The 22,903-nt window shown below is 47.4% G+C and overlaps 1 protein-coding gene across 1 annotated transcript in view; it reads left to right on the top strand.

Moving 5' to 3' along the window:
- The first annotated feature begins 3,565 nt into the window (after nt 1-3,565).
- Nucleotides 3,566-22,903, top strand: part of LOC144684049 (chitinase-3-like protein 1) — a 45,608-nt gene continuing 26,270 nt past the window's right edge. The window contains exons 1-2 of the mRNA XM_078547764.1: nt 3,566-3,668; nt 12,903-13,025. Coding sequence (XP_078403890.1) covers nt 3,566-3,668; nt 12,903-13,025 — 226 coding nt within the window. The remainder of the gene's footprint in view (nt 3,669-12,902; nt 13,026-22,903) is intronic.

Here is a 22,903-nt window from a genome sequence, read left to right as displayed (position 1 = left end):
ACTTATTTACACAAACAACAGAGCATCAACAAGATGGGTACTTCCCCAGCCACACTCTACTCTACGCTAACACTTACATGGTAGGTGGTGCTACACAGCTATTGGGTCTTGCAGTCACGCGGTCAATCTGCTCAGTCTCTTAAAGGTATATTACAGCTCAGATTACCACATCAGCATTTACCATTGGCTGTGCCACAACACTCCTCCCTGACGTCTGCTGTGGAATCCCACTCCTGGCACCAAATGTACCCTGGGATTTAAGAACACAAACTGCACAAGGGTTATAAAACAAGGTTTTATAGCTAAGGAGCCAGGAAGGGAATGGGAAACCTCGTCCAAATGACTGGCAGCACCCCTGAACCTGAGACGCCTCATGAGAGAGAGAGTGAGAGAACACGACTGCAGCCAGGAGCTGGGCAGCAGAACAAGCCTACACAAGCCTGTGAGTCATTGAGTTGAGGAACTGAGAGGCCAACTAGGACAGGGATCTGGAGCATCAGCTGTGAATATTCCCTGTTAATAGTTTGATTCTTGGGGTTCCGCTTTCCCTTGAGGGTGATACCACTTCGATATCACTGACATAAACAAACCTTGTTTTATAACCTTTGTGCAGTTTGTGTTCTTAAATCCCAGGGTACATTTTGGTGTCAGGAGTGGGATTCCACAGCAGACGTCAGGTTATGACAGACAAAATGGACAAACGCCCGGTCGAGATCAAACAGATGGTGAAATGACTGGAAGTGACTCTGTCAGGAAGGGAGGTTGAAGTAGTTACAGCTCTGACAGAGGTGCTGGCTTCACAGGGTGAAGCTGAGAGTTAAAACAGTGACCAGATCGCAGATCCCAGTGTGCCTTCCTTTAACGTAGCAGGGAAAGGACAGAATATTCCATCGTGGATATTCCACCTGCCAACAGGTAGGAAGTTGGTTAGATTTGGGAAAGACTGGACATGTCCAATGACCTGATGCCTGAGGACTGGATCGAGCACACGCAGCTGGTCAGGGCATCTCCCAATGAGAGGGAGCAGGCAGAGCTTGTGATGGAACGTCTGGGTGGGAAATCTCACCAGGAAATATTGGGGAGAGGTGCAGGTGATCAAAGAAGTCTGCAGTGGATCTTTGAGATCCTGGCATGGGTTTTTGGGGACAGCTGTAGTCTTTCACAGCTTCAGCAGACATTTTATGAATACAAGCAAACTGAAGGAGAGGACATGGTCCCTGTTTCCCTGGAGCTGGTGAAGCTGGTCGACCACATTGTCCTCCTGGATCCCTCCTTTCAATCGATCAGGGGTGTGCAGCTGAAAAATGGCCTAGCTGAAGTGGTGAAGGATGTAGACGTCCGGAGGGAGTTGAGGAGAATCAAAATGGGCAAACCCCAATTGCTCTTCTTTGATAAACGAGATTACATCATCCAGATCATGAGGGAGGACTGGACTCCCCAAACCAGGAAAGATGCCACCATCGGGGAGGTGACTGTCGCCACAAACAGGGATGGAGATCTCAGGCTGAAGAGGCAGAGGGAACAGACTGTTGCACAGGAAGCACAAATCCAATCCTTGCTGTCCTATCTCGACAGTAAGACTTGGACCAAGCTCGTCCAAGGGATATTCTAAAGAAGTGCTGGAATTGTAACAGGATTGGACACTGCCAACGAGATTGCCTTCAACAATTACATACACCACAGGGGTGGGATTTTCCGGCTCTGACACCAGCAGGCAACGTCGTGGGTGGGAGGGGTAACTTTGGAGAGCCATTAGCGTCAGCAGCTCTTCCAATTTTCCCAGCCTGCCCGTGACAATTCCAGCCAGTGTCAGGGCCGGAAAATCCTGACCCACGGCTGGCGACCCTGTCCAGCACAGCTCCATTCTTCAGCCTTCACGTGAGAAGATACAGACCCGAGCAAGGGAATGGAAACGCTGAGGCCCTCAGCTGGAAGGTAATCCACTTTTGCCAGTTTGGAGAGGATTATGGCTGATGCCATGTCCATGCCTCAGGCAAATGGCAGCATTCACAACCCAATCCTCTGTAGAATCTGGGCAGAGAGTCATCAGAGTATCACCAATATGTTTCTGAGGGAGATCGAAACCCAGTGCAGAGGGGTTGAGCCATGCACAGCTTCACCTTTCTCAACCATCTCAGCAGAGGGACCTCAGGCAGCTTCAGCTGGTCGATGAAAACATGGGTAGATTTCGCTTCTACTGGAAGACTAAACGTCCACCGGCTTGATGCTGCCTAATGAAGGAGTCCAGTGGGCAGGTAAACTGCTGAGGTGCTGGAGGAGGATCAGGGAGGAGGGTGGAGTTCTCTATCGGCTGACTCATGACAATGGGGGAGAGGTGAAGCAAAGCATCCTGCCCGTCAGACTCCAACATCCAGTATTGACCAGGATTCATGATCAGGCGGGATACCAAGTGTCGGAGAAGACAGCTGCACTGATAAGAAGGTTGTGTTACTGGCCAGGGATGGCTGTCATTATTGCCAGGTACTGGCAGAACTGTGAGGTCTGTACTTCGGCCAAAGCAGGGAAATGGCTCGACACCAGCAATCACACCCATGATATTGAACCTGTAGCTGGAGGGTAACCTCAGAAGAGCGTTCCCAAGGGGGAGTTCTTGATGCCAAAAGTCTGGTGGATGATGTGGGCCAAGCAGCACATTTAACGGTGCAGCAGAACCTGTAGCAGCAACTGGTGGTGGCCTGAGTGAAACGGAGTCAGAGAGCGATGGGGAATCCTAGAATGTGGGTCTCTGATTCCAGGGAGCATCCAGTGTGAGGTGGCCGACTCCAGTGCTGGAAGGAGATGCCGAGATGCCTGACAGGGAGGCTGCAACTGGAGCAACCAGTGCCACTGATCATACGGTCCCTGGAGACATGACTGATCTAGATTCCCTCATGGGTTGACCCATCACAAAGCTGGGTGCCATTGGAAGCGCCAGAAATGGATAAAGTTCCACACTGCAGAAACTTTGGAAAACCATCATCGAAGAGCGACCTGATTAAACTCAGCATGTCCATTAACACATGAGACCATTTTGGCCTTATAGGGATGAGCTAGGCACCTCCCCCATGGAGTCATTTTTAAAGAGAGGCAGGCCATAATACCGGAATATTTGTGACCTGATATTCTTCAACAACTTCCTCACTCACACATGGGCTTAGATCGGACGAGGAGACTTGCAAGACAGTCTGTTGGCCTGGTATGGACAATGGCATTAACATCAACATCAAAAAGTGTGAGACATGTCAAGAGCATATGCCAAGTCAGAACATCGACCCACCGATTCCACATGAAGGGTGGGATTTTCCCAACCATGCTCTAAGTGTGGTGGCAGGCGGGAAAAAGACATTTTTTTCTACCAGGCTCAATAGTGAGTTTTTCCACTGTGTTTCCTCCTTTTGGCCTCATTCATTATGCAACAGGAAATAGGTTGGGTTGCAGCCTCGCAGCCTCTGATTTGCTCACCCCACCATGGCCTCAGCAGTTCTTTCCTCCAGGTGCCATACTTAACCCACACCCGCACGCAGCCTTCTCAATGTCTCCAGGCCAGGGTAGCCCCAGGGTAGACATGGCGCCAAATGGCACCAAGAGTGCGGATCCCAAATTCAGTGATGATTCACAGGGCCACCTGCTGGATGCAGCTAAGGTCCGCTGGGATGTCCTCTACACCAGTAATGACTGGAGGAGGTCCACCAATGCTACCACTCTGGCTTGGGAGGCGGTGTCTTCAGCAGTCAACGCTTAACACAACGCAGAAAAGGTCAGAAATCCAATGCAGGCAGAGGAGGAATAATCTCATCCATTCCGGCAGGGTAATCAAACATCTCATCACCCTCAACTCACACATTCACAAGCCCTTCAAGCATTAGCAGGATGACATTCCACAGGGATCTCACATACTTCCAGCTCAAGGCACACCACCACTCATTCTCTCCAAACACCTTCACATCTCCACCTGGGCTCATATCCTGTGTAGATCATGCCACGCACTGCTCCACTCACCACCCACACAAGGCAGGCATCCTTATCATCTGCCTTGGCACGTGTCCTGCCCACACTATCTCCATGTCTCTTTATGCAGGGCCCAAAGGAGAGGGTACTTGTCCAAGAGGATACTGACTGCAACTCGTCACCCGCCTCATGGAATCCGGTGACTATGAGAGCCTCACGCACATGCCTGCCTTATCTGGCTCATGGTATGGCTTCTTTCCCTGCACCCTTGGCTTCCTCAAACTCATCACCCTGATCCCTTTCATTGTCCTCCACTTTGGAGGAGATGTCCAACTCCTCCATGTCAGCAGCTGGCTAGTCCTCCTCTCTTTGCAATGCCAGGTTGTGCAGCACACAGCAGACCACGGTGATCCATGAAACCCTTTGGGGAGTGTACTGGAGTACTCTGCCAGATCTGTCCAAGCATCGGAATCGCGTCCTCTAGATGCCAATGCTCTGCTGCACCAATATTCGGGCAGCAGTATGAGCATCATTGCACCTTCTGTCAGCAGGGTTTTGTGGGCGCTGCAAGGGTGTCATCAGCCAGGTCATTTGCAGGTACCCTTTGTCACCGAGGAGCCAACCCTAGTTTCTATGTGGTCCCTCAAAGTTGTCAGGGATCTGCGATCTTCTCAAGATATAAGAGTCGTGTCAGATTCCTGGGTATCTTGCACTCATCTGCATGATTTGCTTCTTGTAGGCCAGCTGAACTTTGAGTGTGTGAAATCCTTTCCTGTTTATATATTGAGTGCCTGTTGCCATAGAGCTTTTATAGCCACATGAGTGCAGTCGATGGCAGCCTGCACCTGTGGGAATCCAGAAGTCTCAGCAAAGCCCAGTGCTCTGGGGTCCTGGCTCTCTTGATCTCTGGCGAAGTGCACGTTAATTGTGGGCCTTGGCAAATAGGGTGTCTGTCACCTCACGTATGCATTTGTACATGGAAGTTTGAGAGATCCCACACAGGTCCCCAGTGCAGCCATGGAAAGAACCACCCGCGGAGGAGTTAAGAGTGGCGGTGACTTTCAGAGCCACTGGCAATGGGTGACCTCCCAGTCCCCATGGCACCAACTCCTGGAGAATGTGGCAAATGTGTGTCTCCAAGGCCCTGGACATGTGGAGGCATCAGCGACACTGTCTCTCGTTCAACTACAGTTAAGACATGCATGTTCTGTGTACAATGTTTCTGTGAACCTCATCCTCTGAGTCTGGAGGGATCCTGCTGCCCCTTTGCTCTCAAGAGTTTAGATCCTCCCTTTGGTGAGCCTTGCACTGCAATCGCAATGGTCTCTGCCTTTCTCCTGCCTGCATGTGATAATGCAGGCAGCAACAAATCCAACCAATGTCTTCCTAAAGTTATGCTCTCTGCAGCATCAATGGGGAAAAAAATGAGTTAGCATGAGCCTCTAAAGCTCCTATTTCTGTAGATTACTTGTGCGCGACCATGGCTTCATTGGTTGGGGTCCAGTGACGGCTCCTATTCATCACTGAAAACCTGGCCAGCTCAAGGGAAACTTCAAGCTGCACCTACTCCCACACCCACCCCCCTACCCTTGACTTGACTGCCTGCTATGATATTGCTTTGCCCAGGTGCTGGGATCTTCAATCACTGCACTGTCACAGTATGCGCATTGTGATACTCATGTGCTCTAATGTTCATGGAGGAACTGAGGTTATTTGACGGAGGGCCTGAGACTTCTCATCTATGAGCCTGCCAGGGCCAAGACTGAACTCCTGCTTTAAAGATGCATCTGCAGCTTGTCCAGTCACCAAAATCCTCTAGACCTCATTATTGTTCAGTGCAATTGGCACGCTTGGAACAAGGGGTTAAAGCAAAGAGTTCTCTCAATGCCATGACTCATTATTAACCTCACATGAATTGCCTTCATCATTTCACTCTCCTAATTCCCTGCATTATCATTGAAAGGCTCCTGACATGTCTCAGGTGTGCATCTCTCTTCATTTGTGAATACACCATTCAGTTAGGTAGCCCTTAAATTGGCCCCCCAATACAGTGCACCAATCCTCCAAATGACCCTCAGAGCCCTCACCAGCTGAGTTATTCCTCAGATTAATTTTGTGCTATGCCATTGCTTATGGTTACAAGATGATGGTGCTAAGGTCTCACCAGCAGACCAGCTTAGACCCTCCCTTGTGTGGCTGTGGCAATCCCTGCCATCTTCCTGGAGGAGCATAATGTTCAGATTTCCCTCCCTCCCTCCAATAATTCTCAAGCCTTCCCCACCAAAGCTTTATGGCATTTTGATTGTGGAGGATATCCCTATGTAACCCCTGAATGGTTTGAAGTACGTGATGTGCCTTTGCTCTATTTGCAGATAAGCCCTCCCCTTCTTGAGGCCCATTGCACTGGATCTCAATATCTTGAGCCCTCAACATCCCGACCCCATGAAATCTTCAAATGGCGCTCCCTTATCTTTCACTCATCTACAGCCTACCCTAACTGTGAGTTTGCCAACCATGGCTTATTCTTAAGCCAGAAACCCCGCCGGCTGAGGCACCTCTCATAATGAACATGCCCTGTGCACAACATACTGGGCATCACTAAAGTACCCAACTGATAGAAGAGATTCTGTTCTTTGAACTTGCATTGAACTTGGTTGGAACACCATAGCAGGCCAAGGACAGAAAAGTCAGAGTGGCAGGGAGGTGGGCTCATGCATGTGAACTGAATGGCAGTATTTGGCAAAGCGGTTATCCAGTCTGCATTTGGTCTTCCCCATGTAGAGGAGATCACATTGTGAACAGTGAATACAGTGTACCAAACTGAACAAAGCTCAAGGGAATCACTTTCACTTGGACGGAGTGTTTGGGGCCTTGGACAGAGGGAAAGGACGAGGTAAAAAGGCAGATGTCACATCTCCTGTGTTTGCCCACGAAGTTGCCTCAGAAAGGGAGGAGTGTTGTGGCACAGCCAATGGTAAATGCTGATGTGGTGATCTGAGCTGTAATATACCTTTAAGAGACTGAGCAGATTGACCGCGTGACTGCAAGACCCAATAGCTGTGTAGCACCACCTACCATGTAAGTGTTAGCGTAGAGTAGAGTGTGGCTGGGGAAGTACCCATCTTGTTGATGCTCTGTTGTTTGTGTAAATAAGTACAATGTGCTACATTTCATATTGGTCTCGGTGTCTGCCAGCCGACAAATAAGCGTGCAACTGGTTCACGAACAAAGTGACCCATAGTCAAAACAGAAGAGCTGAGTTGTTCAAATCCTAGAGGGAAACTTGAAACAACTTGTTTTACAATTTGTATAAATTTCGAGATGCATGCCTTGAATTCAGTAGTAATAAGACAACCAAGTCTTTTAGGTTTCTACAAAACTAGATTAAACATTTATGAGTAAGATAAATGATTTTCAGCACATCATATGTCTACAAATTACTACCATAATAACTTCTAAATCTCCTAATTAACCTAACTCCCAGTTACACTTTTGCTAAGGCAACAGTAAGTCACACAGATTTTAAAAGACCCAGGCAAAGGAACATGATACCCTGAATAATCCAATTCGAAGTGAGTTCCCTTCACTTCATTTCTTCATAAACAGCAGCCTGAGGTGTAGATGCTGAAGGCTTTTCACACTTGATAGATTTTAAAATGCTGACCCTTATACACAGCCTTCTCTCTTTGTCCTTTTGTCTATGGCATCTTTGGCAGTCTCTTCTTGGCCTCCAACTATCACTGGCCCCCTATCGAGCTCCTCCTGTCCCACCCCCCTCTACCAGCTTATATTTCAGCTCATTTCTATATTTCTTAGTTCTGATGAAGAGCCATATGGACTCGAAACGTCAACTGTATCCCTCTCCGCAGATGCTGTCAGACCTGCTGAGCTTTTCCAGGTATTTTTGTTTTTGTCCTAGATTTCCAGCATCTGCAGTATTTTGCTTTTATCTTTTCTCTCTTTTATATTTTTTTGAATGCAAACTCCCATTGTTTCACTATGTCTTTGGACTTTACCTTTCTAATGATAGAAATCTCTCATAGTACTCATTTTATCAGTAATCTTTGGGAAAAATAGACACACTGTTTCTGAACTTCACCTGACTGGGTGACACCTTTCACTCCCTCCTTTGAAATCAATCTGGCCTGGTTTATTTAAAAATGCAAATGTTCATTTGGCACCGATGTTTACCTACTTCACATTTCAAACCTGGTTTATCTTTTAACATATCAAAGCCTTCAGACCAGCTGCCATTAATTCAATTAAGTCTCCCACACAAACACATAGACACATATAGACATAGATGCCACTATTTTATAATACACTCCGATAACATTGTTATATCTTCCTGACAAGAAGGTGTTGGGTGTGATTTAGGACTGAGCAGAAAGTGGAGGAGAAAATGTGTTTGATAGGAACATCAAGCAGGAGGTGGGGGAAATGATGCCAGATTATCTTTTGAATATGAAGGCTGATTTAATAGACAAGAGGGTTATTGAGGGAACCCTCTTGTATTAAGAGAATACAAGAACTATTGTTGTTCTGAAGAAGTGTCATGCGGATTTGAAACATTAACTCTGTTGCTCTCTCCACTGATGCCGCTAGACCTGCTGAGTTTTTCCAGCATTTTCTGTTTTTGTTGTAGCGGAGCACCAATGTTGTTTTGGGAGGGATGGGAAGTGGTGAGAGGAGAAGTGTATGAAATAGAATGGACACAGTTAAGGACCCTGAGGAAAAGGAAAGACACATCAGAAGTGCTAGCATGGAAGGTTGGATCATCCAAACCTATGCAATGGAGAAGTGGAAGCTGGAAGAATACAACAGACTCCTTACCGGAAGTGGGGTGTGAGGATGTATAGTCAAGGTTAGAGATGTAACCAGTTTTAAGCAGTACAGAGGCAGAGAAAGATGGAAGGGGAGGCTAGGTATGCGAGGGTGGAAAGCTGGAGTGGATAAATGGAAAATGAATGATGACACAAGACAAAAGCGGGTGGCAATGGGACAAGATAATGATTGGCTAAAGCGAGACAGAGTGGAGCCACGATCAGGATGTGGGTGTACCTTTTCAATGGTTGGATAGATTTGAATGGCCTCAATCTCGTTAACCTTTAACAACCTTTGTTTGGATGATTCGACATTTGGTTGGTGGGGAAGGTTGCACCTCATTCTAGGCAGTGGTCGTGTAAGATAATGGTTGGTTGAAACTAGACAAATTGGAGCTAATTCATGTTGGCTGATCCAGGGAAATGCACACAAAGGATATAAATGAAGGGCCAAAGGACAGCAGATTTGAACAAGACCTGCGATATTGCACTGCCGTCCAGAGACTGGGACCCTGTAATTTCAATCTTGATTCCGTTAATTGTTGCTTAAATTCTGTGAGTATGATCGATTCTGTTAATGTTACATTAAAGCCTTATTATTCCCAATTGGGGTTACCAAATAAAAATCATTGACAAGGTAACATGGGTCCATGTGGCTCCACCATAGAGACATTTACTATGGCAATCAGGTCAGAAACTGAGATAAAAGCACAAAACTGCAGATGCTGGAAATCCAAAACAAAAACAAAAATACCTGGAAAAACTCAGCAGGTCTGGCAGCATCTGCAGAGAGGAACACAGTTAACGTTTCGAGTCCTTATGACTCTTCAACAGAACTAAGGAGAAATGGAAAAGGGGTGAAATATAAGCTGGTTTAATGGGGGGGTGCGGGGGGGGGGGATGCGACAAGAAGAGGTGGATACGAAAATCCTGACGGAGAGAAGAGCAAAACTTCTTCAAGGTTGGCATTCCTTGAAGAGGACTGGAAGTGAATTAAACACTAAGGTCAGAAACTGAACCTGCAATCTGTAGTGACAGATTTGCACAATTATCTTAACATTTTAAAAGATGTAATAGATCAATTGTTAGTCTGATGAAATTACATACTTTGTACTCACTTTTATACGCCGGTTCCCCTCGGACTGCTTGTGTCAATCACACTGTTATCGTTTAAGCTCTTCTCCTGTGTCTTGTGTATAAATATGATAAAGCACTGGAAATATTTAGCAGTACAGTCTCAGCTGCAGCATATTGATAAACTGCTTTAGCTTTGCTGTCATGATGGGTCACATGTATCTCAGCAAACGCTCCCAACTATTTAATCTATGAAGCTCTCCAAACGTCCGCCACTGAAACAACAAACCTGTAAAGAGCGTCTGATCTGATTGTTTTGTGGGGTCTAATTTCTATTTTTCTTAAACATGGGAGAACAACTTGTTGACAAATTTAAGCAAATGCATGGCTTGTGTAGTAGTAGTGTCTGGTACCCACAAGGTTAACGTGGCACTGAGTATTGTACTGCCCACACAGTGATTTCAGAAGGCACATGACCCAGAGCTAGTGTCAGCCGAGAGATGGACAGAGATGTATCAAGACCTAGAATGGAGTCAGATTCATGCCTGTTCCTTCTAATGTAAATATGTAAATTATTATAAGCTATTAATGAAGTTTTGCTGTTAATATACGCAAGACTACAAAGCCTACTTCCTGGTATCTAAAGCAGGATTCTTCATGGTGACCAGAGGGTTATCGGGATAACTCTCATCCTTGCAATAATGCAGAAAAACTAAGTAAAAGGGCACCTTCAACAGATTATGAACTGAAAAGAACTCTCAACTGAAGCTACAGGCACTGAGAAAACTCACCAGGAAAAGCTCCAGAGACAGAAGAGCCTGGAAGTAAAAAAGAAAATGTAAAAGTTTTTTTCAAGCCTAAGACTCCATTGCATCCTCCTTGGAAATCCAGCTTCAGCAGGCAGAGCTCAAAGCCTGCAAGGTTGAGGTCATTTTTATTTGAATTCCAGCCCAGCTAGTCCAGAGAAACCGCTTTTCAGTCATTCATTCAGAAGCACTGTTTGAAAGAAGCCCATCACTAACCCCAATCCCCAGCTCCAGCCGCGTAGGAACATTACACTGGAGGTGGGGGAAATGGTGCCAAATGATGTTCTGAATACAGAGGCTGTTTGGCAGTCAAGCGGAGCCCTATTGTGAATCTGGGAAGCAGGGAAATGAGTGAGAGCAGAAGAGCGTGAAATAGAACGGATACAATTGAGGACCCTGAGCAAATGGAAAGACATATCGGAAATGCTAATATGGAATGTTGGATCGTCTGAACATACGCAATGGACTTGAGGAAACTGGGAGAATACAATAGGGTCCTTACAGGAAGTGGGCTGTGAGGAAGCATAGTGAAGGTTAGAGATGTAACAAGTTTTAAACAGTACAGAGGCAGAGCAAGATGGGAGGAGACGGGAGACAAGAAGAAGAGGGAATGAGTATGAGAGAGTGGAAAGCAAGAGTGATTAAATGTTAAAAAGAATGATCGTGCAAGGCAAAAGAGGGTGTCCATGGGAAAGATAATGATGGACTGAAGCTAGACAGAGTGGAGTCACTATCAGAATGTGCATGTCCCTTTTCAATGGTTAGAAGGACTTGGATGACCTCCAGAGCTCAGAGAGAAAGAAAATAATTTCCTCTTGTTTGGGTACCTTGCGACCATCCGATTTGTGAACCAGCAAAGCCCACAGCTCCTTTCTAAGCCTCCTGACGTGTAATGCTGCACCGCTGATTAACTTAAGCTGACAGCCAACCAACCCATGCCGCCATTGCGGACCCTTCTTCTTCAAGCAGAAATGAGCTGCTGCCATTAGAAAAGCCTACCAAATGCCAGGAAGCACGGAAAGATTCTTTGATCAGCAGAGAACAGTGATGCCATTTGGCAGCCTTTAATCTCTTAGTGCTGTACCCACACTTTTAAAATTCCTCAGCATAGATTACAATTCCACATTCCCAGTTCTACCGGGATTCACCCATAGCCCAGACCAGTCACAGAATCAGAGTCATTGGAAGTGGAGGCCTTTCAGATACAGAACTGCTGGAGGTCTATATAAAAAATCAGAAGCAGAACAAGGTAGTACACTTCTTTCCTCAATTGGGCCAATTGCAGGCAACATCATTGCACAGCAAGCTATTAATAAATCATCTGCAAAATTCAACTATGTGTTAAAATCCTTCGACAGTTATTGAAACTTGAAATCCAATAAAATATTGGATTTTAATTTAATAAGAGAGCCCAACTCCCTGTGAAACCTGTCGACTCCTTCATAAATGATCTCTACAGGGTGACAGAGAAGTGTGAATATGGTTCGTCTGAGGCAGAACCATGATGGCTGTTGCAGGAAATTCACTCTCTGACCTCCTGCAAACTAAAGATGATTTTACTCCTGATGAGGCAATCCAGCGAGTTAACTGTCTTAACTGTGTGAACATTACAGGGCTTTCCGAAGGGGAGAGAACACTTCATGGGGCAGAAACCGTCCCTCCCTCAGCAGATCCAGTCATACAAATGCAGGGAACAGCTAAGTCAAGTAAAGCAATTCCTGAATCACCCAGCAGGGTGATCTTGCCAGTGTTGTGGTGCAAATTGCCCTCACAGGATAGGTCGGTGCCCTTCGAGTACTGCCCAATGCTCCAGAGCCACAGACAGGGAAAACTTAGTAAACTGTCCAAGTCAAAACTCCAGCAATGCACAGCCCAAAGGTCACCCATGAGGTCAAGACAGAAACTGAGAATGCATACAGCTTTTCTTCCTGGGTAAGATCAAAGAGAGCGGCCCTTCCTGTTGCAATGCTGATATCCGAGGAAATGGTCATCTCACTAATTTTAAATTAGATTCAGGTGCTAGTGTGACAGTCCTGTCAGGTGATGAGCCATGGCTCCAAGGCCTTTGGATTTGAATGATGGACACTCCATTTTATGGAGCAGGGGAGTCTGAATCCCAGCCATCGGCATGATCCTTGAACCACTGAGGTATGGCCCCAAACAAATCTTTGAACTGATGTACTTTGTCCATAATCAGCCTTTCTCTCTTCTGAGCAGATATGCAGCGTTGTCCTTGCTCTTTTCCATCTAGCAGAAGATGTCAAGACTACCACAGTTGTTAGCCAGCAAGAGCAGCACAGTCCTAAGTGCTCAAAGACTAAAGAATATTTGAACTCTGATTTCACCTGTAACCTCTCCTCTTTTTGCGAGGCAGGTTTGTCCATCATCTTTCCAAGTCCCTGAAAGAGCCCAATGGTCAGACCAACCCACCGCACACAAGATTGCCTTAGAACCTCCCGTGTTCTCATCACTATCATAATGTTAAGGCCGAGGTGGTTCTTTCCGGCTACCCTCGCAGTGAAGCCGAGGAATGGTACAATGCCAGCTATGGTTTGTCATGAGTCATTATCGAGCTGATAACAAGAGCACTCAAGATACCTCCTGCTGCTCCTCCAGTACTGGTTGTGGTGACTCTGGTCCTGGTGTACCCTTCCTCTGAGCCTCTTCTCCAGCACCCTTGGCCCCAGGAGAACTGGGTGGGCGATTCCCATATTTGGATTTCACTCCCTTCACTGGCTGCTGCCCTTGGATGGAATGTCCAGCAGTTGCCCCTCAGCTCTTCTACGCTGAACTTTTTCTCTAAAGCTCTGCCTCTCAGATCCTCACATTTGACCCTCTCGTCTGTAATAACTCTGACCATCCCTGTGCTTCAAATGAAAGACTGCACTCCAATCAAAGGTAGCTCTACTTTGGTATAAGTTCAAGGTGAGGGGCAGGAGGTTTAGGGGGGGATGTGAGGGAAAACTGTTTTACCCAGAGGGTGGTGACGGTCTGGAATGCACTGCCTGGGAGGGTGGTGGAGGCGGGTTGCCTCACATCCTTTAAAAAGTACCTCGATGAGCACTTGGCACGTCATAACATTCAAGGCTATGGGCCAAGTGCTGGTAAATGGGATTAGGTAGGTAGGTAGGTCAGGTGTTTCTCACGTGTCGGTGCAGACTCGATGGGCCGAAGGGCCTCTTCTGCACTGTGTGATTCTGTGAACTCCCACTCAAAGTCTGACAGCCTGTCTGTCACTCGCTAGCTTTGAACAGTTGGGTTTCTGAAGGTACAGGATCCCCTACACCACGCATTAAATTGGAAAAGTTATTTTCAATTCCAGCCAGAGGTATGTAAATTACAGTTAATGAGCTTCTCAACAGTTGAATTACCTTCCCGCTGCTCCCATGTGGCAGTGCCACCTCACTGCCCTCCTGCCCCCTGTGTGATCCACTTCTCTCTTCCCAGTATCGGGACTCTGACTCTTGTCCTGCACAATTCCACGCTCGCCCCCCACCGACCCTGAATCCCACTCCAGTGGCCTCCATTAAATTCCACCCATTGTTTCTTTGCAAGTTACTTACTTTTCTATGTTTTCTTCTACAGATCCTTGATTAGGTTTTGTGCACACACTGTCAAAGACTCCAGCAAACTGAAAACCAGTTTCTGAACAGGTTCAAAGCACTAGGATGGGGAAGGCACGTCTCTTGGCTGGTCAGTATTGTACATTTGGTGTTGCATTATTTTCACATCGAACTAAACCAAAGTGGTAAAAACGGCCACGTAACAAGAAGATTCTTTTCATCAGAAGGTCATCTGTTTTTCACCTTCTGTCTGTTCGTGTGGCTGTTGTTCACACAGTGCCATGGGATTGTTTACATCCACAGTAACAGGCAGACGATGGAACAGTTTAGCATCTCTTCCAGAATGTGGCACCACTGTCTGTGTGGACATCATCCCTGTGATTGTCCAGTGTGTGCTGGGAGTAGGTGGGTTTTCTCAACACCAGCACAAACTCAGGAAATGATTCTTATATTGATTCTGGCTATCAGAGAGATTGAATATTGCTGAAAAGAGAGACATGTTACTGAAACTTTTCATTTGCACTCATCAGGACAAATGCAAAAATACCAAATTTCAAACAACCACAAAAGTTTTAACTAAAGGAGAGAGTGAAGCTGATTGGTTGTGTAGTTGACTCTGAATAATGGAGGAGTTGCCATGGAGAGAGCAATGGGGAACTATGGGCTTCCCAAGTTCCCAGGAAATATTAAAAATGGTGCACGGCTTGACCATGTTCCTTTTGTTTGCAGGCATCCGATCCCTGCCTATGAATGTCTATCACTTCGAGCAAGTGTGAGTGAGTCATGTAATGAGTGCGACTCATTAGCTTAATTTGGTTGTTAGGGTCTCAATTGCCAATCACAGAATCACATTTAACAGTACATCCTAGGGATTGGCGGATTGAACCAACTGCAAGTTCCTTGAGTTGCTTGTATTTTGTAGATTGTGGGCGTACACAACAAGGTCACACTGGCAAAACCCAAAACAAAGGGTGGATTTTGCTGCTTTTGAAACTAAGTGTGGTTGTAGGTGGGTTCTGTGGCTCATCTACTGCTGTCCGAGTGGGCGGGTATTTCAGCCCGATTCCTTGCTTGGAAACACATTAATTATGCACAAGTGAGTATCTCTCCAAATCAACTGGCAGGTCAGGAACTGATTTGTCTGCCCTGATGTTACCTAATGGGGTCAATAGTCTAGGTGCCAAATTTAAACCCCACCTGAACACATACATCTCCATCTCTAAAGACCAGCTATCTCCAGGAGACCCTCAGATACGTCTGCCAACCAGAAGAAGAAGGCTGTGATCTGCTTCTGTCACGATGCCCTCCAGGCCTTGATCAGAAAGTACAGCAGCTAGGGATATGCTTTATCCCAGGGAGAGCTCCAGGAAGTACACCAGCCTTGCCTCTCCGGCCTGGGAGGCCATAGCAGGACAGGTCAGCGCAACTGGCCACCGCACCCGGAACGCCGTCCAGTGCAGGAAGAAGATGAATGATCTCATCCGATCCGCCAGGGTCAGTCAACCTTCAACCCCCTCCAATGTCCAACTCTCATCATGGTATCATGTACTCAAAGGGCTTCTCTCTTCAGGGCTCTTACACAGTATTAGCGGGAAACACATATCATCACTGATTGTCTTATGGATGCTTTCACATCACCACCAACTCATCTATCATTCTGCTCACACTCCATCTTCAGCTCCTTCTGGGGAGGGCTCCACACGCAGGGGACATGCATGTTTCCCACCCTCTGCTCCTTTCCTTCTCATCGTATTCCTTTCTTTTCCCTTCATGCAGTCCGAGCTGGACCATACCAGAAGGGAAAGATCCCAGATTGGAGGAGGGACAGCCAACATCCTGCCCCTCACCAAACTTGAGGAGGATGCAGCTGAGCTGGCTGGGGACAGGGATCGCCCCTGTGGGGAAGGGTAAAATGAATCATCCCAGCAATCTAGGAGGGATGAGCCCTCCATGAGTTTATCACATCCTGACAATCTGAGTGAGTGACATGAAATTTCATAATCTGCCTGCTCATAAACTCAAATGATCTCCTCTCTCTTAAAGGCACCAGCAGACCTAGGCACACAAGGGAGGGGGTGGGGGACAACATAAGCCCCAGACCACCTTGGAAAAGGAGCCTGAGGAAGCCTCTGAGGAAGAACCGTCGCTGTGCCCACCTGTACCCTCCACCAGCACAGGGACACACCTCGGTGCCTCACACCAGACCGATTCCTGAGATGGCAGGATTGTCGTATGAGGAGAGACTCGGCCGAATAGGCCTGTATTCAACGGAGTTTGGAAGAATTAGAGGGGATCTCATTGAAACATTTAAAATTCTGACAGGGGTGGACAGACCGGATGCAGGGATGATGTTTCCTCTGGCTGGGGGGTGGTTTAGAACAAGGGGTCACAGTCTCAGGGTACGGGGTAGACCATTTAGAACTTGGATGAGGGGAAACTTCTCACTCAGAAGGTGGTGAACCTATGGAATTCTCTACTATAGAACGCTGCGGAGGCTAAGTCACTGAGTATGTTTAAGAAGGAAATAGAGGATCAGCCACGATCATGTTGAATGTTGGAGCAGGCCCAAAGGGCCAAATGACCTGCTCCTAGTTTCTATGTTTCTATAGCTGAAGATTAGGCTTGGCCTCACCCACTGGAGAACAACTCACTGAACATCTCCACAGCAGTTGGAGGCAGGGACATCCCATGTCTCCAGCACTCTGAGGGCTGCTGTCAATCAGCCACTTGTTGAGTCTGAGTCAGATGATGAGCCTCTGTGAGAAGCAGCCAACTCAATACTGGAGATATAACCACAGGCAGCAGAACATCAGGCAGAGATTCAGCAGTCACTCAACGGACTAGAGCAAAGGATGGAGGAAGCTGCCGTGTTCTGCCTGATGTGAGCCCCTCAAGGTCATCATGGAAAGGTTGGCAACCACTATGAAGACCTTGGTCGAGCAGGTTTTTCCGGATTTGTACTCAGCCCTGGACTCCATGGTGCCACACTGGTGGGCACCATCAGTGTCTAGGCGACAGGGGGTGAGGAACCTTGACCTCCCTCCAGGTGCCCCTTCTCCTCAAGGGATCAGGGAGTTGCCCTCGGGCACCCAAAGTTAGGATGAGCATCAGCCGGACACCGGAGGGCCTCCACTCTGGACACTCCAAAGTTGTCCAACCACTCAGAGTCCCCTCTGCCTATGACCCCATGAACTCCAGCTGCTCAGGTCAATGGGGGTGTATTTGCCCCTGAGCAGGAGACCCTTAACAGGCCGGTGACTTTCAGGCCTCCAGCCACGAGAGGATATCCACCAAGATCATCACAGACATTAGGACATAGCAGGCAGCAAGCTGCCCCATTCTGCTGAGGATGTCAGGGCTACATCCAGGCATGGTGGTAGAGTCAGGAAAAATAAGAAATATTGAAATCACTGTTGGGTCACAGGCATGCAACCACTGTATAAATATTGCACTTTTGTGACTACATTTGATGTTTATTTGAGTAGTTTGGTCAACTGAATGCATTGAGATTACTTTTTTTCTCTTATTCATTCATGGAATGTGGGATTCGCTGGCTAGGCCAGCATTTATTGCCCATCCCTATTTGGCCATGGAGAAGGTGGGGGTGAACTGACTTCTTAAACCGCTGCAGTCCATATGGTGTAAGTACACCCACAGTGCTGTTAGGGAGGGAGTTCCAGGATTTTGACCCAGCAACAGTGATGCAATGATGAAATATTTCCAAGCCAGGGTGCTGAGTGGCTTGGAGAGGAACTTCCAGGTGGTGTGTCCCCATCTCCTTCCAGGTGGAAGGAGTCATGGGATTAGAAGATGCTGTCTAAGGAGCCTTGGTGAGTTCCTGCAGTGCAACTTGTAGATGGTACACACTGCTGCTACTGTGCATCGGTGGTGGAGGGAGTGAATGTTTGTGGATGGGGTGCCAGTCAAGTGGGCTGCTTTGTCCTGGATGGTGTCAAGCTTCTGGAGTGTTCTGGAAGCTGCACTCATCCAGGCAAGTGGAGAGTGTTCCATCATATTCCTGTCTTCTGCCTTGTAGATGGTGGACAGGTTTTTGGGAGTCAGGAGGTGAGTTATTTGCCGTAGAATTCCTAGCCTCTGACCCGCTCTTTTTGCCACAGTACTTATGTGGATAGTCCAGTTCAGTTTCTGGTCACTGATAACCCTCAAGATGTTAATAGTGGGAGATTCAGCGATGGTAATGCCTTTGAATATCAAGGGGTGATGGTTGGATACTTTCTTGTTGCACATGGTCATTGCCTGGCACTTGTGTAGAATGAAGGTTACTTGCCACTTGTCAGCCCAAGTTTGGATATTGCCCAGGTCTTGCTGCATTTGGACATGGACTGCTTCTGCCTCTGCTTTTGGGGGAGGTGGTGGCACAGTCATATTGTCACTGGACTAGAAATTCAGAGACCCAGGGAAATGCTCTGGGGGCCCGAATTTGAATGCCACCATGGCAGACGGTGAAATTGGAATTACAATAAAAATCTGGAGTTAAAAGTCTAATGACGACTATGAAACTATTGTTGACTGCTGTAAAAACCCATCTGGTTCACTAATGTCCTTTAGGGAAGGAAATCTGTCGTCCTTACCTGGTCTGGCCTACAGGTGACTCCAGACCTACAGCAACGTGATTGACTCTTAAATGCCTGGCAAGCCACTCAGTTGTGTCAAACTGCCACATATTATTTGCATATGAATCTTCTTATTGCAAGGTTTAGCTATCCTCCCACTGAGTGATCATCTCCCTTTGTGAGATTAACATTCATATCATGCCAACCTCACTGAAGATAGTTTCTGCATCCTTGTGTGATGTCAGGGAGATGTATTAAAAGCTTTATTGGAAGTGTGTGACTAAAGCGCTTGTAACCCTTCTTCCTCGCGACACACCATTGTGTGAGGGCAGCTCAGCAGACTTGATGGATTAGCGGCAGTTGTGTCTCCTCAGTGGTAGTGCCAAAGGACAAGATATGGACTGGAGGATTAGATCCCCAACCATGTCCTCATCTCACTGGCCACTGTAGTTCCTCATTCATGTGGTGACAGCTGCATCAAGTTGCCACAGCATTCTTGTTCTTAGTTCCCAGAGCATGAGCATACAGAATGCGCCACTGTCCTTCTTAGAGATCATGGCCAGGTCAATCATGAGGTTGGGACGTGCAAGCTTGAATGCTGAACTTGTTCTCGATGTAACTGGTTGGACATCCTTTTCAATACAATGCAATGGCATTGAGGGCCAGGAGATATGTGCCTATCTCCCATTGCTTTCACTTTACTCCTCCTGGAATCATGTGGCAATTATGTGTTATGGGTACCTCTTCCATGTCACGCTTCCTCAATGCATCAACCTGTGGAAGTTGGCCCTCATCACCCTCTTCAGTTTCCTGGGCCTCCTGCTCTTCATCCTCTGAGGAACTCTCATCCTCCCCCATTTCTCCCTCTGGCAAGGGATCATCCTGTGCAGCACCAGGTTGTGAAGGGCACAACACACAACAATGACGTTGGAGGCTCTGTCTAGAGTGTACTGCAGTGCCCCACCTGAGCAGTCCAAACATCAGAAACGCATCTTCAGAATACCAAAGGTCTGCTCGATTAGGGACTGTGTGGAGGTGTGAGCTGCATTGTAACTCTCCTCCAAGGCCCTCTCAGGCTGACGTACAGGCGTCATTAGCCACCTTTTCAGTGGATACACCTTATCCCCAGGCAGCCATCCCTGCAGATGCTCAGGCGCTTTGAATATTTGAGGCACCTGGGAGTGACTCAGGTTGTATGAGCCATGGGAACTCCCAGGGTACCTGGCACAAACATGCATCATGTGCTTCCGATGAACACGCACCAGTTGAATGTTGATGGAATGAAACCCCTAATGGTTAATAAGCATTAGGGGCTACTGCCATGGAGTCCTCAAAGTCACATGCGTGTAGTCGATTGCATCCTGCACTCTTGGGAAGCCTGAGATGGCTGAAAAATAATTGAATCTCACAGCCTGGCTATCTTCATCAAGTGTAAACCTCACATAGGACCCTCGGTCTAACCACTCACCTCCATGGCCTGGGTCTATCATTCCTGATCCTCATGTTGTTGCTGTGGTTCCCCTGAACCCTGGACCTCAGCTGGGGCCTCCTTTTGAAGCTATGCTCGGTGTTGCCGGTCCCTTCTTCTCCTCCATTCTATTAGAACCCTCAGAAAGGCAGCATTGAGCCCTGGATCCATTATTGTTTTGTCCTCCTCTTTAAATGATAGATTGAATAGATTAATGAATAACAGTTGAAAATAGTGAAGCTCACAATCTTGAACTGAAGGCAGCTGTAAAGGTCTTGAGTGGATTCTGCCTTACTATCCTTGTAGCTGATGCAGACTTGTATCTGAGGCACTAACAGACACACCGAGGTGACAAAGATGCCATCCCTGATGCTTAATATCTTAATCCCACAGAGGTTGGAGAAGGTTTGAATGACATGCGTGACCTGACCTAGCTCAGTGCTCTAGTCTCAGATAAAAGCAAAATACCGCGGATGCTGGAAATCTGAAACAAAAACAGAAAATGCTGGAGAAACACAACAGGTCTGGCAGCATCTGTGGAGAGAGAAACAGCGTTAACATCTTGAGTCCGTATGACTCTTCTTCAGAGCTGCTCGAAACGTTAACTCTGTTTCTCTCTCCACACACGCTGCTAGACCTGTTGTGTTTTTCCTGCATTTCCTGTTTTTGCTCCAATCTCAGATCTGGAATAATAGCAAAATACTGATTTACAATAAGTTGCTCATGATTAATGACTGGATGCCCTTTGGCCCTTTACCAATACCAATTCTGCAAAGCACAAGAAAGCCTTTCATTGTTGGGATGACACATACGCAGCAGCTGAGCCTCCTTGATGGTTGCCTATATTCCCAAATTAAACATTCCTGTCTGTCAATGTTGAAATGCTGTGACTGTGATGTTAAGCCAGTGACTCCTACATTTCCCTGCTACAACATGGTAAAGGGCAGGGTTTCCAATGGTTATCTTCTTAACAACGTCATCCTACTTTCACTCAGCTCTGACTGAATTTTAATCTTGTGGTACCAAGAAGTTAGAGAGCAGGGGCCTCAGAAAGGGCCCCTTAGTCCAGCAGTGCAATCCTGCCAGACTGCCTCAGGCCCCTGCTCTGCACTTATATTTCAATTTTAAACTGCACCGTTAGTCCGTGTGTGCAAGATGGTGGTTCTGCACTATTATTTTGTGACCAGTTTCGATGCTCCCCCTCTCAATGACTGAAAACCCAGAAATCTATCTGGAACTCCCGATGTGCAGGTTGAACTCCCTCCTGTTATTTTCCAGCCTCCCCCAGTAATACTGGATCCCATAGTTGTTGTGGTCAACATTCCAACCCTTCCCCCCGAGCCCATCACTGTTGACATGCCCGTGACCCATGTGTACCTCATTCCTCCACATCTAGAAGCTGTGTGCACGGTCAACTACAGAGGAGAACGCCTCCACCCCCGACCTCCACCTTTATTTTGTTTTCCCCAGATAGAGGCTGCAGATGCCTCCCAGAATCATGACCATCTCATTGGAGGTCAGCACAGAGCCAGACAAGACAATGGACATGGACTGCGAAAACACACGCCAAGCTGTGCTTCATCCCAATTGAGCACACAGCCATTGCCCTCCATGGAGAGGGAGTACAACATCTGTGCCATGCATAGCCCTGTAACATGGTCCGCAACACAGCACTGTTTCCACTCTCTCACTCCACACTGTGTTTCCCAGGACTGTTTTTACACTCTGACTCCGATCTGCTCGCTGCAGACCAAGGATTTTGACATTCAATGAGTTCCCTATTGCCCTCATGACTGAACACTACACCCTCTCCATTCCCACCCTCCCCCAGATCATGAATCTCAGTATGATCCATCCCTGGTGTGCCACATTAACAAACCCCTGAGTCTGTGTGCATCCCCCCTCATTCATACCAGTGGTATCCCTTTCAGCCCTTTGTTTGTCAGTGTTTCAATCTCCCTTGTTGGGGTCCAGCTTCCCACCCCTTGATCTCCCCTCCGTGCCATGGTTCCCCCTCCTCCCCAACCCCTTGCAATGCCTCCCTGCCCCTTTGCCCCTGTGTGTCTGTTATGCTTTGCATCCCCACCCCCCCTCCCCCGACCCACCCCCAGTTGAAATGGTGGTCGCTGTTTGAGTGTTCAGCCTTGCCTGAGTCCTGCTGCACAGTCATGTCCCTCAGGACCACGGATACACCCATTGGGGGCAGTTCAACACCACACCCCCAGCAGCGTGGTGTCGCAACAAGACCGGTGCTGTGCAGGTCGACTGTGAATGTTGTACTCATCTTAACATTGCGAGCAAAGTGAAGTCTGACTGCTGCACACCACTCTTTTTCAAATGTGATTCAGGCTGGCATGATTTCCCAGTGGCGTGATGCCAGAATGGAAGGCATCACATAATTCCGGCGAGGGGCATATTTATTTAGCATTCATGAGATGGTAATGAATGCAAATGGTGTTCACGTCACCAGTCAGTGGGATACCAACCCGCCATTTACCCACCATTGGGAGAATTGCAAATTATTTTCATGCAAGTGGGAAGTCACTTTTTTTTGGCTCCCGCTAGGTTCTCCGCTCCCGCTAACAATGAAACCTGCCATGGGCAGGATTGGAAAACTCTGCTCCAAGTGTCTACTGTTGGATATTAT

This window comes from Cetorhinus maximus, chromosome 8 (genome assembly GCF_964194155.1).
Source record: "Cetorhinus maximus chromosome 8, sCetMax3.hap1.1, whole genome shotgun sequence".
In the NCBI taxonomy this organism is placed as follows: Eukaryota; Metazoa; Chordata; class Chondrichthyes; order Lamniformes; family Cetorhinidae; genus Cetorhinus; species Cetorhinus maximus.
Note: the sequence above shows the minus strand (reverse complement) of the source record. Positions and strands in the feature narration are given on the sequence as shown.